Raw genomic sequence first — 17,266 nt, forward strand, 5'->3', positions numbered from 1 at the left:
AGTGATAAGCATCATTCCGCAGTTTTATCTGGATCGAATTTATATTATTATCATTTGTAATGCAAATACATTATTGATATGATAGAAATATGACCCTTATTGCAATGTATTAAGATTGTTTAGATAACAGGAACTGTTGCAATGCGTCTAGTTCCCGATGTTATATTACATTTTCATATGCCTAGCGTTAGTTCACACGTGTTACAAATTCGCGAATTTAAAATTAAATTCTGTAATAATTTTGTATATTTCAAGTAAATTGAGATTTGGTCTAGTTTTCGTGAATATAAAACACAACGTTATCATTTCTATTGTTACATATTTTTCTAAATTTAAAAGTTTATTAACTGTAACTAATCCGGATTTTTTTTTAAAGTCTAAACTATGCGATAAGCTACAGAACTGTAAAGTAAGTTAACGATTTTGAGGAAATAATAGAATCGATTGGAAATTTTTGTAATTTCTTGTAAGATAAGTGGTGATGAAGTGTCCCTGATATGTTACCGTGATAGTTGTGTGTATCGTGGAGTAATTGAGTGCAACGATGGATATACTCCGGTTCGCCCTCATTCCTATTGGTCTCACCGTGGGCTTGACATATCTTAATGTTAAGAAGTAAGTGTTTTGTGTTTTATATAATATACAATGTATACATACATACAAACATAGAATCATGCGTCTTTCCCGTAGGGGTAGGCAAAGACCACTTCTTTCCACTTGCTACGATCCTTACATACTTGTTTCGCTTCGTCCATTTTCATTATTCATTTCATACATGCTCTTCGTTTTAGGTTACTCTTGACGTGGGCTTTTTTCAAGACGTCCCTGATTTGGTGTGGAAACGTCCGCCTAGGTCTACCCCTTCCAACACTTTCATTCACACTTCTTTCTTCAATCGTTCTTCATATTCTCGACATGTCCAAACCATTTCAGCATATCTTTCTCAATTTTTGTCACAACATCTTCTTTCAGACCACAACGTTTCCTTATCTCACTATTTCTTATCCTGTCACTCAGTTTAATTATTATCATACTTCTCAACGCTCTGATCTCAACTGCATTTATTCTATTTTCATGTTTCTTCTGCCATACCCAACTTTCACTTCCGTAGATGAGTGTTGGAACCAACACCCCTCATGCACAGCCAAACGAGTCTTGACACCTTCTGCCTGTTTATAAAGGAGTGCAAAGCTCCATTCACCACGTTTCCTGCTTTTCTCTCTTCTTTCAATATCACTCTCATACCTTCCATCTCTTATAAATTTTGTAATTGTGAATGAGTTTGTGTATCTGGGATATACAATACAATGTATACATAAGGTAAACCTATATTTAATTACCATGGACTACCAGGAGTGACAATAACATTGCAACAACACTTGTCATGAAGCTACATCAATTCGTAAATGGACTATGACATGGGGAGAAGAACTGATAAGAAACTCCCAGAGCATCTTTCTAATCATATAAAAACTTAGCCTACTTAATATAGAATATTATACAATTTAAGGCGGCGTGCGCAGATCCAGAAAAGAACCATGAACCATCATTATCCTCTACTAGCTGACCCGGCAAACGTTGTTTTGCCATATAAAGTATAATTCACGCGATAGTTTTATAAGTAATAAAATATTGCCTATATTAAGCCTGTACATCATTTTGTTCTATTGTCAATAGTTTTTGCAGCGCACGCAAATATAGGTTTTCGATTTTACACCTTGTGTTACAAAATAGCAATTTTATTACGGATCCCTAATTTTGAAAAAAAAACATAGCCTATAGCCTTCCTCGATAAATGGACTACCCAACACTGAAAGAATCATTCAAATCGGACCAGTAGTACCAGAGATTAGCGCGTTCAAACAAACAAATAAACAAACAAACAAACACTGCAGCTTTATAATATTATTAGTATATTAGTATAGATGTATAATCTTCTATACTATAGTAAGCGTATACTGTCTGCTCCCAACATAGGCGCGTAACAAGTCTAATATATGATAAAGGTATATCAAAAATTAAATTTATTAGTTGGTTAGTGTTGTCCACCCGACTTCGATAAGCGAATTGTTACCTGCGACTAGTATTATAGTAATAATACATAAGGTTATTATTTACAAATAAGTTATATGTTATCGGTCAAACCCGATTTTTGCCAAAGTACTTTGTCCTAGGCTAAATTATTTTATTGTTACTTAACCTAATAAGTTTTTTAACAAGAAGGAAGTACCGAACAAATAATGTACGACCGCCCAATGCTACGACATTATATTCTACTACTTGGGTCAATCTACTAAAACCTCCTCTAAATCTCACAGATATCTTACAGTTCTCGGGAATCTTCACAGGGCATCCCATCACGTTACCGAACTTAAGATAAAACTTATTAAAGATGTTAATTTTCCTGAGAAATAGAATACTGACAACAGACAAACAGACATGAATCTGTGCCGAATCTACCTTTGAGTGTAATTATCAAATATTATAGTTTAACTAGCTGACCCAGCAAACGTTGTATTGCCGATATTAAAATCGCGATACAAAAGTAACTGTTGATCGTAGATGAAAATTTGAAGTTGTATGTATTTTTTAATGCTGACTCATAATCAAATAAATTTAAAAAAAATGACAAAAAAATTTAAAAATACATTTCGTGTGGACCTTTAACATTTAGGGGGATGAAAAATAGATAGAATTAAATAGAGAGAATTTTATATATTAGATTAAAACGCAATTTCTCACATTTACATAAAAAAAAAAACAATCTAAAAATACAAAACCTCCTATAGATTTCGATCCATCGACGTTTTTTTTTATGGAATTTTATGGAAAAGGAGGACAAACGAGCGTACGGGTCACCTGGTGTTTAGTGATCACCGCCGCCCACATTCTCTTGCAACACCAGAGGAGTCACAGTTGGCCGGAAGGCTTTAAGGAAGGTGTACGCGCTTTTTTGAAGGTACCCATGTCGTATCGTCCCGGAAACACCGCACAAGGAAGTTCAGTCCACAGCTTTGTAGACATTCAGAATAGCCCATCTATTATCGCCCATATTTCTACTGAATAAGAGCTGGAAATTTATTGAAGTATACATTTTGGTTTGGTGTTGAATCTATATTTCGTTTTACTTTACGAAGTACAGCTTTCAAAACAAGTATAATTAATAATGAAATAAACATTTTATTATTTTGTCATACAGGAACTCTTACAGTAGAAGAGGTGTACAAGGACCGCGATCAGTTCGCGGGGCTCGTGCGGGAGGTGGCCGCGCCCGACGTGGGCCGGATGGGCATCGAGATCCTGTCGTTCACGATCAAGGACGTGTACGATGACGTGCAGTACCTGGCCAGCCTGGGCAAGGCGCAGACCGCCGCCGTGAAGAGAGACGCCGACGTGGGCGTCGCGCAGGCCAATAGGGACGCCGGCATTCGAGTACGTATCATATACAGGGTAGCGGACAAACACACGGGCACAATGTACCTAAGTGTGTTCGAAAATCCTTTAAAGTTTATATTCCTCGTGCTATCCTACGATTTGTAGAACCATTTTTTTTTTGTTACTATTGGGAGTTGGCTCCTTTGCACAGGATGCCGACCAGATTATGTTAAGTATGTTAAGTAGACATATGAGTTACAAGAGGCTGTAGCTGAAGTATGGTACGAATGGTCTAGTTGACCAACTTACGTCAGGGTGTCGAATTTGAGTGAGCGCATCATAAAATTCACTGTGATAATTTATTCCTAAAGAGCGTGGTCTTATGTGTGATGCGAGTATACCTCAATAATTAATAAATTCTGACGTCGTGCACACGTCGTACATAAACACCAGAAGAGCACATATATATATATATTAGTGGTGATAGTAATGTCTTTCATGGCGGTTGAAATCATGTGTCATCGTAGCAACATGTACCAGGACTTCATATGCCGTTAAGAGGTTCATGTAGAGTGCAGGTTTCACTCCTGCTATGTGTACTTTGTACGCACGCATTTTTTTTTAAATGAAACAACGCACCTTGACCTAATTCTTACCGAAGCTCTTCGCTAACCTACATTTTACACTGACAGCAATTAACATTGGTGCCGAAGGGCTTAGTCTCGCTTTGTGTAGTTAAATATCGGTCCAGTATGTAATGAGTGGCGTTTATTTGTTTCAATAGATCAAGGTCAAACAGGATCCAAATTAGGGCCAATGTCGATGGCTTGTGTGTAAACACATTGATTGGACAAACAATGCTCGTGTTTGTTGCCGCATATTGTGAGCTATAATAATTGCTACATTCTTTGATCATTAGCTTAAAGCGTGCCGTTTGAGTAATCGAAATCCAGATTAACGTTTTTTATGGAAGGTGATTGCCGCCCCTACCCTCTTGTAGCACCAGAGAAGTCACTAGAGCTTTGCCGATCTTATAAAGCATCGAACAAACGTACCATCGGATTGAACCTTTGAGATGTGGTGCTGGAGGAAGATGCTTCAAATCCCTTGGACAGCGTTCCGCACCAACCAATCCATTAACATTCTAGGTGTAAAAACAAGACTCTCATCTATCTGCCTCCGTAGAATCTTAGAGTTCTTTGGACATATCGCTAGAAAAGATGGCCACAATCTCGAACAACTGATGGTTACTGGAAAGGTCTCACCAAATCCGCACATCTCCCGATACCAGACTTCATGACTGCACTGCACGTAGCGAAAGACAGACACAGATGGCAAACTATTGTCAAAAAGTTGAATCCTCAGAGAAATCACGATCCTGAGCAATGAGGAATACGACGCGAGGAGAAGAGGAAACGTACCATCGCTACAATAGGGTGTATGCACGTATCTTATATTTAGTTCCAATGTTATTTTTTAATATGATGAGTGAATAATGATGAGTGGAATTCAGGAAATGTGGAGTGATATAGTATTCCGGTTTGATTAGTATAAAATGGAAAAATATCACGAAAATGTAACATGGGAAGAAATTCTTCAATATAAAATTATAACAATTTGTTTTTTTTTTTCTCGTAGGCGTAGAACATAATACTATGTATCACTCGGGGAAAATGAACCTTAAGAAAATATTGAAAAGCGCATAGTTTTTGAAGTTAAATAAACATTATTTGAATTTAAATTGACAATGCATTTCCTTTCAGGAAGCTGAATGCGAAAAGAATGCCATGGACGTGAAATACTCAATGGACACAAAGATTGAGGATAATGCCAGGCTTTTCAAATTACAAAAGGCACATTTTGATCAGGAGATAAACACTGCGGTATGTATAATTATGTGTAGGTTACGTATAACTATATCGTGGAGCGTGCGTTGATTTTCCAGCAAATTAGGCACTGAAGATGTATCTAGTCGATTTATGAATGAATTTTACATTGAATTAATTTCTTAAAGGACTTAGTCCTTTGGTAGGCAGAATGTCAAACTAACTTAGATATAATATATGCCTTAGATAAATGATTGGTGTCCGCTGCGCTACAACTAGATACCGCAGGCGTAGTCGCAAACTGCGGCAACTCATACTAGGCCCAAGTAGACGTACTCGAGCCAGTCTCGAACAATGCGTGACGTTGAGGTGCCACATTTTCTGTTAAACTTTGCTAATAATTTAAACTGAAAACTTCAAGAAATAAGAAAGACACTGGGATCACATATTATCAGTTGGTAAGTATAATAACACGGAGCGTATATAAGTTACAAAATTTGAAAGATGCCACTGAGTGTCACGATGCAACGCACACAAGCTTCTTTACAAATAGCCCAAAAAACTAAAACATAATATTGCCGTAATAAAAAAGCTATTGTTCTAAGGTAGTACGGTATCTAGTTGAAGCGCAGCGGGGACCAATCCTGAATCTAAGGTTATTGTATTGTGTACTTTCTTAAGTCATCAGTCGATGTCACTCATGCAATTATTGTGAACTTTAATGATTGTAAAATTTTTTGGAAACGTTTGTAGCTTCGAAAAATGACTCTAAACTCAAACTTTAAAGAATTTTTAAAGTGATCATTTTAAAATTTTATTATATGCGTGTATAGAGTAAATATGAAACAAAAAAAATGTACCCACAGTCATGTTGCTGTCACAATTGTTGAAAGAAAAATGGCGATGGACAGCCGAAAACACCAAATTTTTTTTTTTTCAAATAACAAGAATTTGAAAGAAATTACGTTAATATTAATATTATATAGTTAAAAGCTGTTATTTCAAGTTACCGACTAATCTCTCCAATTTCCACCTCTTAAAGTAAATAATTCCACAAAATCTATGTTCAATATCATATCAATCATGGCATCATAGTTTTGGCTGGAAATGCTGGAGTAGCAGATTGTTTCAAATTGAACCAGTAATTATAATTCCTGTACCGGTAGATACCATTGAAATAGCGATTTGAAATTTAAATAGCTTTTGCACTTGTGATGATAATAACCTAGTCGTAAAATTAATTTCTAACACAATGTTATTAATATTGCCAATTAAACATGATCAAACCCGCTCTCCGGTCACATATTGCAACTGAAACGTGTTACAAATGTTACAGTTTGTAACAGTTGGTAGTTTTGACAAAATTAGTTTTAGTTAAGAATATGTTACAAGTTTGAAGATGAAATACATGCTCGAAGCGACTAGAATGTGAAATACTTTCGTCTGAGTCAAAATGTGTATTATGTTTTAGATTTTGATACCGCGCATTAAAAAAATAACCGAAAAGTGTGCCTCATCAGGCAGGCACCTATCATGGGTGGCACAATAAGAAAAAAGTACAATTATTTAATTTAAAAGTACAATAATTTAATTTAAAAGTACAAAAAAATAATTGTGTTCCAGACTTTCAACCTTTTACATTCAATATTTTATTTTTGGTTGAAACTCTAACGAACTTGAATGATAATAATAGTACTTATTATTAAGTAGTAAGACTTTGTTTCTTTCGAAATTTCATATACCAGTGGAAAGCTCCTTTGCACAGGATGCCGGCTAGATTATTGGTACCACAACGGCGCCTATTTCTGCCGTGAATCAGTAATGTGTAAGCATTACTGTGTTTCGGTCTGAAGGGCGCCGTAGCTACAGAAATTACTGGGCAAATGAGACTTAACATCTTGTGTCTGAAGGTGACGAGCGCAATTGTAGTGCCGCTCAGATTTTTTGGGCTTTTCAAGAAGACGGAGCGGCACTGCATCGTAACGGGCAGGGCGTATCAATTACCACCAGCTGAACGTCCTGATCGTCTCGACCCGTATTTTCATAAAAAAATATTTCATGATTAAGGATCAATTTTGTAAAAATCCAGAAATATGGGTTTTGATGTAGTTACTTGAAACCATTGATATTAGATTTAAATGGCGGTCACACAAATCGGTTAGGTCTATTCTGAGATTATAGGGCATAATGGTAAAATGCACCGATAAACAGACAAGCCGGCAAACTGATAAACCGCTCCGGTAATATAAACCGGTAAAAATTGTATTGGTATTTTTGAAAAAAATATTTAAAGTACATAAACGACAAGCTCAATGCCAAGTCCTATCAAAATAGTTTAAAATTTTCCCAGGAATGAAGCCTAACCCTCGTCGAAGGCTAAAAATACATCAAATTTTGCAGAATCAGAATCGTATTATTGTTACTATTATACCCACGACCCAGTGTGACTCAACACTTAATTCTAATCGAGCGGACAATAGAACCCACAACTTTGCATTAAGCTTAGCTTAAGTGTAACTTCGTGTAACAATGAGCTCGGTTGAATAACATGAAAATATAAAGTTTGACAGAATTAGGAAGTTTCTAACTCGGCAATCCTTTATCAGTTTAGAACAGAGTAGGGCTGGATACTTATATATTTAGTGTACGCTTAAACTGAAACTGATTTATGAATATTTTAAACGATTAAATATTTAAAATGAAATACTTCTTATTTATTTATAAGTAGGTACAATAACAGATAACAAGATAATAACAAATACAGCACATTTTTATTATCCTGAGATCCAATTAAAATTGTACATAACATTCACCAAATACAGTAAAAAATAATAAGTGGACACAACAGAAATTACATTATAACGAAATTGAAGTTAAACATTTAATTATTTTACGTAAACTAGTAAGTTTTATAAATATTATTTTAAACAAGTGTATATTTGTAAAGAATATATCAAAATCAGCACATGCTTCATTAAATTCTCTACAAATTCTCATAATCGGGTTGTTATGCGATACATAATTATTTGAGGAATTGTTCGAAAATAGACATGCAATACGCATAGATCGTTTTGCAAACTTAATAGATGACTATCCATAAAACCATTCGCAATGTTATGTTAAGACACACATATTAGATACCCATCTTCGCTTATCAAGACTATGCACTATTATATTAAGACGGGCTACTGTTATCATTTTGATTGTGAAGTCGGCGAAAGATTGCGATAAATGGGATAATGTAATTCAAAAAGTATACAATTATGCAATAAGAAATCATATAATATTAGTTCAGTTCATATTGTTTGTTATTAAATATATAACATTTCATTTAAATAATATCACTATTATTCTTTTGAAGACTTCTGTTGTTTCAATGATTATTTTATTTACTGGGTATTGAACGAGACTATTGTGGGAAAATGCCACAGTTAAAGACTTGCATGTTTGTGCTGCAGAAGAGGGTCCACATCCACGTGAGTCGCTTGGAGATAAATTCAAGGATATAAAAATAATCATTCTCATATTTATATATGTATGAAAATATTTCGTATATACGAGTACATACAACAATTTTATTAAAATAGCGACCGTCACAATTTAAATAAGAATAAATGGTAAATATGAAGTACCTAGAGTTAAGAATTATTACGGAGATTAAAAAAGGAGGAGAGGAGAATATTAAAAAAGAGAAGCCCATTTATATTTATTTGTTTACCTAAAAGTTTAAAAATATGTTAAAAAAATATTATATTGACAATCTAGACACTAGAAGTAGTAATGTTATAGAATATTATGTAACAATTTTCATATTCACGCTTATAAAAAAGCTCCATAATAAAAACTCGGTCCCGATATTGATGTTTTATAGCCTGGATTTTCTTACCCCCTTTATAGTGCCTGAGCACATAGCCGAGATATTGTATAGTTTAGTGCTACTATTACTATATCTTGCGTTTCTTTAAATCTTGTTACTTTAGGTTGTCAAAGTACTTTTTTCTATTATTGCTCAAGATTACCAATAAACGATATGATTTTACAGAAAGCCGAAGCCGCCCTAGCATACGAGCTGCAGGCCGCGAAAATAAAACAGAAAATACGAAACGAAGAAATACAGATTGAAGTTGTCGAGAGACGGAAGCAAATCGAGGTAACACTTAGCAACAATCTGTTGTCCAGTGTGCACTGGGTTTTTGTTACATGTACTCTAATAGGACTTCTTAAAGGGTTTATTTTTTAACAACAATCTGTTGTCCAGTGTGCACTGGTTGTCGTTCCATACTGAATATCTTGTCTGCAACAGTAGGATCCATAAATAAATCCTAGACGAGTTGGACTGTGAGGCTGACAATACTTCTCAATTATTGTTTGATTCTATCTATTCCTACTATTCTATTTACAATTCTGGATTTTACGTAGTGCATTTTAGGGTGTAAATGTGACATACAAAATTAAGCATCGGTCATACTATCTCGCTTGTTTTTTAATCAAATGGCTGATGCGCGTAAGATTTAAGAACCATGCTATGAACAAGAGGCCTTACAGTGTTAGCTCGGCTCGTTGACTTCTTAGTGATGGCGCAAGTACCTGCCATTTTGCATCGACGCATATGCCATGTGCATAGATAATGGAATTTTATTATCTTATGAAGTATAGATATGCGTGCTATGTATTGTAATAGAAAGTAAAGGACACTAATTCGAAGGGGTTTATAAGATATAATTCTTCTTAGAAGTTGAGTATTTATTGACTTTTTTGCTATATTCGAAGCCGATTATCAGTATAATGACTAGTATATAATTCTTTTGTGCGTCTGTTGTAACTGAAGTCCTCCTAAACGGCTGCACTGATTTTAATGAAACTTTCTGTGTGTCTTCAGGTGGATTCGAGAATAGTTCAGAGTCACAATTGAACTAACTCCTAAACGGCTGGACCGATTTTAATAATTTTTTTGTGTGTTCCAGTGAATTTGAGATTGGTTTAGATTCTCAATTCCGTCCATATATTATAAATCTCCTGCTCATGTGTATGTTAGTGAAATGCTCCTAACGGCTGGACCGATTTTTCAAATTCAAGAAGTGTGTATAGAACAACGTCTGTCGGGTGTACTTTTATAATCGTACATCAAACATCGACGCCCTTGCTGTGGCCACGACAAATAACGGGCTCTTAATAACGTATAGTGTAATGGAGGCTAAACAAATAAGCGTTCAGATATTAAGCTTCCATTACTGAGTATTTCATAAATAATGCTCGGTATTACAGCTTTGTGCATTTGAGTAATTGAATTATTAACGTCAGTGCTTGTTGACCTACATTGTACTCGCAGTAATTTGTGATTATTATTTGAACAACGATATTTTGTATTATGTTGTAATGGTCCGTTGTAGCCCCTCTATTAGTTGTATCGTTAGACATTTTATTAAAGTTTCTAACAGTAGTGTTGTTGCTAGAAACGGTCTTATTTTACGACTATATTTCTATATGTCGTTTATTTTGTGGTGGTTCATCCAAAACTTCATAGCAGACTTTATTTCAGCAGAGAAATTCAATAGAGGGTAATCTATGCCCGAATTGAATGAATTACTTTTGAGTTTGAGTTCGACATTGATGATCGAAGGGGTATTGAAATGAACCAGATATAGGAGAGCGTAAATATTAGTGTTGTAGTAAATTTTTATCATATCGTACACAATTCTGCAAAATTTAAACAAACCCATTTCGTTATTTTTGTATTTCTTTCTTATATGCGGCGGCACTATAGTTTTTAATATTTTTAACTTGTAATTTGTAAATGTTCAGTGTAAGTGTTATAAGTACGTCCGTAAGTACTGAGACTGCTAATGTCATACCAATACCACCATATGTTTACCAGTGCGAGGCTCCTTGGCACCGGAAGCCGGCTAGATTATGGGTACCTACCACAACAGTAATGTGTAAGCATTACTGTGTTTTAGTCTGAAGGGCACCGTAGCTAGTGAAATTACTAGGCAAATGAGACTTGACATCTTATGTCTCAAGGTGACAAACGCAATTGTAGTGCCGCTCAGAATGTTTGGCAGCCATCAGCAGGACGTCCTGCTCGTCTCGTCCCTTATTTTCATAAAAAAAATATTTAGAACACAATATGAAATTGACAAAAAAATAGATTACTTGCACGACAGACAATTGGGTGCGCGTATAGTAGTGAAGGCGAGCCCTTGTCGAAATAGTATTGTTCAGTCACAACTGGACGCCTATTAGCTGATAAATTGGCTCCTCAATATAGCCGCGAAAGGATTGATTCGATCGTCGAAAGCATCATGTTATATATCATCGCGTAACACTTAATATTACACGCTTTTTATTAGCTTTACCTGTATGTATGTTTGTTTGCAACCGATTCAATTAAGCGCCATTTTCACCCACTTTAAACGGCCAGATATCGTTCAAACTTCGTAGATTTATCGAGGACCGGTCACGAAACATTAATTTTATACAATTATTCCATTCTTTTTGTAAAATAAGATTTGTGTAAATTTGTATAATTTTTTCATATATCGTCCTTAAGGCGGGATTGAATTCAAATTCCAATTAATTCATCATTTGATTTGATCAACCATTGTCTTTTCAACCACAGCGTGTTTTTTGAGTTTTTTTTAACTATTTTTATTGTTTTAATAATTTAAAATTGTTATTGTCCCAGCACCCCACCCAAACATACTGTTATTTTGAAATAATTTATTTTTCATAATATTTCCATTACCATGACATAAGTAGTCATTCTCCTCTCTCTATACTATTATTGTCATTCTATTGCATTAAACATAAGATAATCCCACCAAAAGTTTATTCATAACTAGCTGACCCAGCTAACGTTGTATTGCCATATAAAGTAATAAGAAAAAAAAATTTAAAGTTTTGGGGTATAAAAAATAGATGACGACCGATTCTCAGACTTACCAAATATTAAATCGTACATAAAATCTACCAACTATAGGTAGCTAAAATTAAGTTTTTTGTTTACCTCCGGAGAAAGTTCGAACGATATAAAGATTCTAATTAGTTATTCATTTTAAACTATTCTTTCGATTTGATTCAAATCAAATCAAAGGAAAAACAAAATTGTTGTTTTTATTTAATTCCGAACACTTTCATATTTATTCACCTTTTAAACCTTCTCTAGACTTCCACAAATAATTCAAGACCAAAATTAGCCAAATCGATCCAGCCGTTGTCGAATTTTACCGAGACTAACGAACAGCAATTCATTTTTATATATATAGATATGACTCAATAGTGCCTAATTTAGTTTTCGGTCACTAAAAGATTTGTACTTATACTTTCTACCAGGTCGAACAACAAGAAATTATGCGGCGCGAAGAGGAGCTGATGGCGACCGTTCGACTCCCGGCGGAAGCTGAGGCCTTTCGCCTGCAGGCTATTGCTGAAGGGAAACGGTATGAGATAGCGTTGCATTTTGTATTACTTTTGATCATCGAGTATCGACAAACCCTTTTTTTATCACACGAACACATGATCACACTCACAAACTCACACGCACACACACACACACACATACACACACAGACATCCTGTTTGTATAATATTTTTCTTTTGTTACATTATATTTTTAAACTTAATTTGTGATCCCTAGTTTTTGGTACTGTTAAATTTATTTGATATGGAAGAGCGTGGCCTTCTGGCACAGGTGTTTCGAACCCGATCCGGGTTCGAATCCCTCTAGCTCAGTAGGCAGGTTTACTAACCACTTGGGCTACAGTTGTCATCGATTGATCGGAAACCCAATGTTCCGATATCACCAGCGAATAAGTTTAAAATATCAGGCTCCTTTGCACATCATCCCGGCTAGGTTGGAACCAGCGATGGACGTCAAACAGCATCAATGTGCAAGTATATTGTGTTCCGGTTAGTAGGGCGCAGTGGATAGTGAAGGAATTTTATTAAAAAGATGTAATATTTTATCTCTGAAAGTGAAAGTTACGAGCGCAACTGTGCTTAGAATTTTTATTATTTCAAGAATCTTTAGTCAGGGCGTACTGATTTTCATAAGATGAACGTGTTGCTTGTTTTGCCACTTAAAAAAATAACAACTTAGGGACAGAAAAATGCGTGGCACTTAGTCATTTAAGTTGTATTGAATTAAACATGGATATCACTGGATGGTCGGTAATTACCACCGCCCACATATCCATCATCCCGTCACCATTATCATTGCGATCGCCGATCGAGTGTTTATTGTAACATGTAACACTGGGAAGATTTACAACGATTGAGAAAAGTAAGGTTAAATTGTAACCATTTCAAAAACAACTATTTACTAATGAAATTCAAATATTGATCGCCATTGCAATTTTTAATGAAATGAAATGATTTTTTTTTATTCATTTAGTTACAGTTTGTACGTTTATGAAAGTACATTTTGATGTCATCAGTTCAATAGATTACCAGTAGGGCCTTGTTCTAAGAACAGGCAAGAGACTCAGCAAGATTCATCCTTCCTTTACAGTTTTCACAGTATTCATATATTTTAATTGTACATTTATTCCTGAACTATATTTTACGCTGTCTTCATTAAAATTTGTTTAATATGAATCTTAAATTTATGTAAGTAGTTCAGTAACATTATGTGAGTGTTTATTATATATTTGTATATATTTCCCGATGAAGTGACCAATCACTTGATTAATCTATTTGGTTGTAATTCAATTAATGAAACGTATATATTATATTACAGCACACAGACTGTGGAAGGTGCTAGAGCGGATGCTGAACGCATCAAGGTCCTCGGTCTGGCTGAAGCCACTGCCATCGGCGATGTCGGCAAGGCAGACGCCGAACGTATGCTGGCGAAGGCGAAGGTTTACAAGCAGTATGGAGACGCGGCCATGATGGCCTTGGTTCTGGAAGCTTTGCCAAAAGTATGCCAGTTTCTTTAACGCGTCATAACTTATAGTCATAAATATATACCAGTTCCAAGTTACTTTCTAAATATTTTATACGGATAGTTGTATACCAGTGGGAGGTTCCTCTGCACAGCATGCCGGCTAGAATATGGGAACCACATCGGCGCCTATTTCTGCTGTGAAGCAGTAATGTGTTACAGTCTGAAGGGCGCCGTAGCTAGTGAAATTACTGGGCAAATAAGACTTTACGTCTTACGTCTCAAGGTGACAAGCGCATTTGTATTGCATTGTAATGGACAGGGCGTATCAATTACCATCAGCTGAACGTCCTGCTCGTCTCGTTCCTTAGTGCCATAAAAAATACAAAGTGCATAGACACTAGATTTTCAGATGAAATAATAAAGCCAAATTATTATCTGAATTCTAATGTTTAGTAGGTAAGAACTGTCTCTTGAATATGAACATAATTTTAATCAGAACCATCGAGCTATCGTTGCTACGTCGTCACCTACATTCATAACCTTTACACTAAGGTAAACAAAGTGCTATAAATTTACCACCTCAATAGAACTAATGCAAGCTTACTATTTTACTATTATTTAATAAGTACTAAAAAGGGCTTAATGGTTTATAAATTGCGCAAAATAAAATATATAAAATAATTAACAAAGAACGGTTAATGCAGAATGGTATGCTAGCATTTGTTTGCCACAGGTCGTTTCTGAACTCCGTAAAGAGAACTGCAACCACCGCATCATCCTTCATCACGACAATGCGAGTTCTCGCACCGCGCACAGAACAAAAGAGTTTTTAGAGCAAGAAAACATAGAATTATTCCATCCGCGGTACAGCCCCGACCTAAGCCCTAATGATTTCTATACTTTCCCTAAAATAAAGAATAAATTGCGTGGTGAGAGATTTATATCACCTGAAGAAGCTGTGGACGCCTACAAACGGCCATTTTGGAGAACCCAGCTTCCGAATGGAATGGTTTCTTCAATGATTGGTTTCATCGTATGGAAAAATGTGTCAAATTTCGCAGAGAATACTTCGAAAAGCAATAAATACATTTTTAAATAGTAATGTTGTGTCACTTCCTTGATTCCCGATAAGTATCGGGATAACTAAAAGTTTAGTGCAGCCCTTGTATTGCTAGTATTTTACAAGTTTGAAGTAATCTATTTTTATTTTTAATGCTTCTCTAGCTACTATACTGTACTATCTGTACACAGATGTATAATATTTTAAAAAATTCAACGAGGTTCGAAATTAAATTGTGATTTAAAAAATAACTCATTGGTATATTAATCATCTTTCGAAGTCAGTAGATAAAAAATAATTTAGTTTTTTGCTCAAAATATTTTATAATAATAATAGTAAAATATTGACAATAAAATTAAAATTTCTATTGAGAATTTTTTGAATGAGACAAGAGAGAAGGTAATATTACTTATTAGTGAAAAATTGTCTGTGTTTAAACTAGTTTAAAAAAATACTTATAACGTGAGCGCTTAAGGCTAGGGTTACTATGGATGCGAGTTCTGTCGAAAAATTGTTCTGACGAGTTCTGACGGATTCGTGAGAACTCGTCAGAACAATTATTCGTGAATGACAGTGTTTACACTGGCAACGACGAACGCGTCATAACATGCACGACGTAGTACGTCGTACGTCGGACGTACTCGTCAGAACAAATTTTCGTCAGAACTCGCATCCATAGTAACCCTAGCCTAAAGCATGCACGTTTCTATTTGCCTAAACTTTTCCTATTTTATTCATTTATTTACGTATTAAGTATCGTTAAGTTTCGTCATTTAGTATGTACCGTAAAATCGGTGATCAACAGCTCTACATAAATAAGCCTTCATTTAGACTAGTAACTTTTGTATCTATTGTAGGAAAATACCAATAAAATACCATCCTCATCACTTTGTAGTCTGGTATTCCACAACGGCGCATTTTTCAAGAAATTTCTTGCTTCTACGGCTGCTGTTTTCCCGAACCAATACGACTTAGGGACCTTCAATTGATGAGCATTCTCCCACCTTAAAGGCTGGCAACGAAAATCTTGACCCCTGGTGTTGTGTGCGCATCACGTGAGCCTCTTGTCAGTTTGCCATATAAAAAAATACACTTTATATTATACTGTGAAGCTGGGTGATATCATAATACTGATTTATTTATAATTTACAGATTGCAGCAGAAGTGTCAGCTCCTCTCGCGAAGACCGATGAGATAGTGCTGGTGGGTGACAACGGCGCCACGGGAGAAGTGGCCCGCTTGGCTGGCGGTATACCTCCCGCAGTCAGGTCACTCACCGGCCTTGACATCAGCCAGGTCTTGAAGAGACTCCATCCTAATCCCGGTGAGTCAAATAACAATTTTTATTAAAGTAACCTGATTCTCAACCCTGTTTTTTTCGCCTATCATGAAAGATAGTTACTTAAAAAGTTTTTTTACGATTGCTAAATATCTTCGCTATTAGTAATAACACGATAAGACACAGAAATATCAATACATCGCAACGAATTGGCCTTAACCGCAACAATGAGGGGCTATAACAAACGCCTGCAGCGATAAGACATTCTGACGTTTTAAATCGTTAAGATAATATTCAATAACATAAAATAAGAGAATACACTTCACCTGCTAACAGGTGGAACCCCAAAGAGTGCAACATTGTTTGTTTTGGCTAAGTACTGAAAGTAGGCCAAAAACACGGATTCTGAAAATGTCTTGGCGCTTCGTGCACTTCTCCATTTAATAAAATTACCATAGGCTTTCGTATATTTCTGCCGGGATTTTGCAGGTTATAGATTATCAATCACATTTCTTGCGTCACTTCTAATACTTTCATTGTCACTTGAAGACCTCATTTTTCAAAACAAAACCATTAATTTCTAACAATCCGCGAAAATTGACGAAAACATGGGCCTTAGTGCGCGCGTTTTTATTTGATTTCTTTTTTTTTTTTCAGCCGGCCGCGGCGGCGCGACTATCGGCCGTCGTACCAGCCCGCCTTTATTCAAACAATATTTGCGTTCTATTTTTTGACGCTGAACACTAAGATGTTCCAAATTCAAAAAGTGCGCGGCAAAGATTCCGGTGCACTTAAAATTAAAATCTGATTACTGCCCGCTAAAAGTATCACATAGAAAA

General features: G+C 35.6%; 1 protein-coding gene across 1 annotated transcript in view; it reads left to right on the top strand.

Moving 5' to 3' along the window:
• LOC126974197 (flotillin-2) overlaps positions 1-17,266 on the top strand; it is a 340,191-nt gene that overhangs the window by 316,194 nt on the left and 6,731 nt on the right. Inside the window, exons 4-9 of the mRNA XM_050821644.1 lie at positions 3,200-3,432; positions 5,139-5,258; positions 9,244-9,351; positions 12,534-12,640; positions 13,939-14,122; positions 16,301-16,472. Of these exons, the coding sequence (XP_050677601.1) occupies positions 3,200-3,432; positions 5,139-5,258; positions 9,244-9,351; positions 12,534-12,640; positions 13,939-14,122; positions 16,301-16,472 (924 nt within the window). The remainder of the gene's footprint in view (positions 1-3,199; positions 3,433-5,138; positions 5,259-9,243; positions 9,352-12,533; positions 12,641-13,938; positions 14,123-16,300; positions 16,473-17,266) is intronic.

This window comes from Leptidea sinapis, chromosome 31 (assembly GCF_905404315.1).
Source record: "Leptidea sinapis chromosome 31, ilLepSina1.1, whole genome shotgun sequence".
Lineage (NCBI taxonomy): Eukaryota > Metazoa > Arthropoda > Insecta > Lepidoptera > Pieridae > Leptidea > Leptidea sinapis.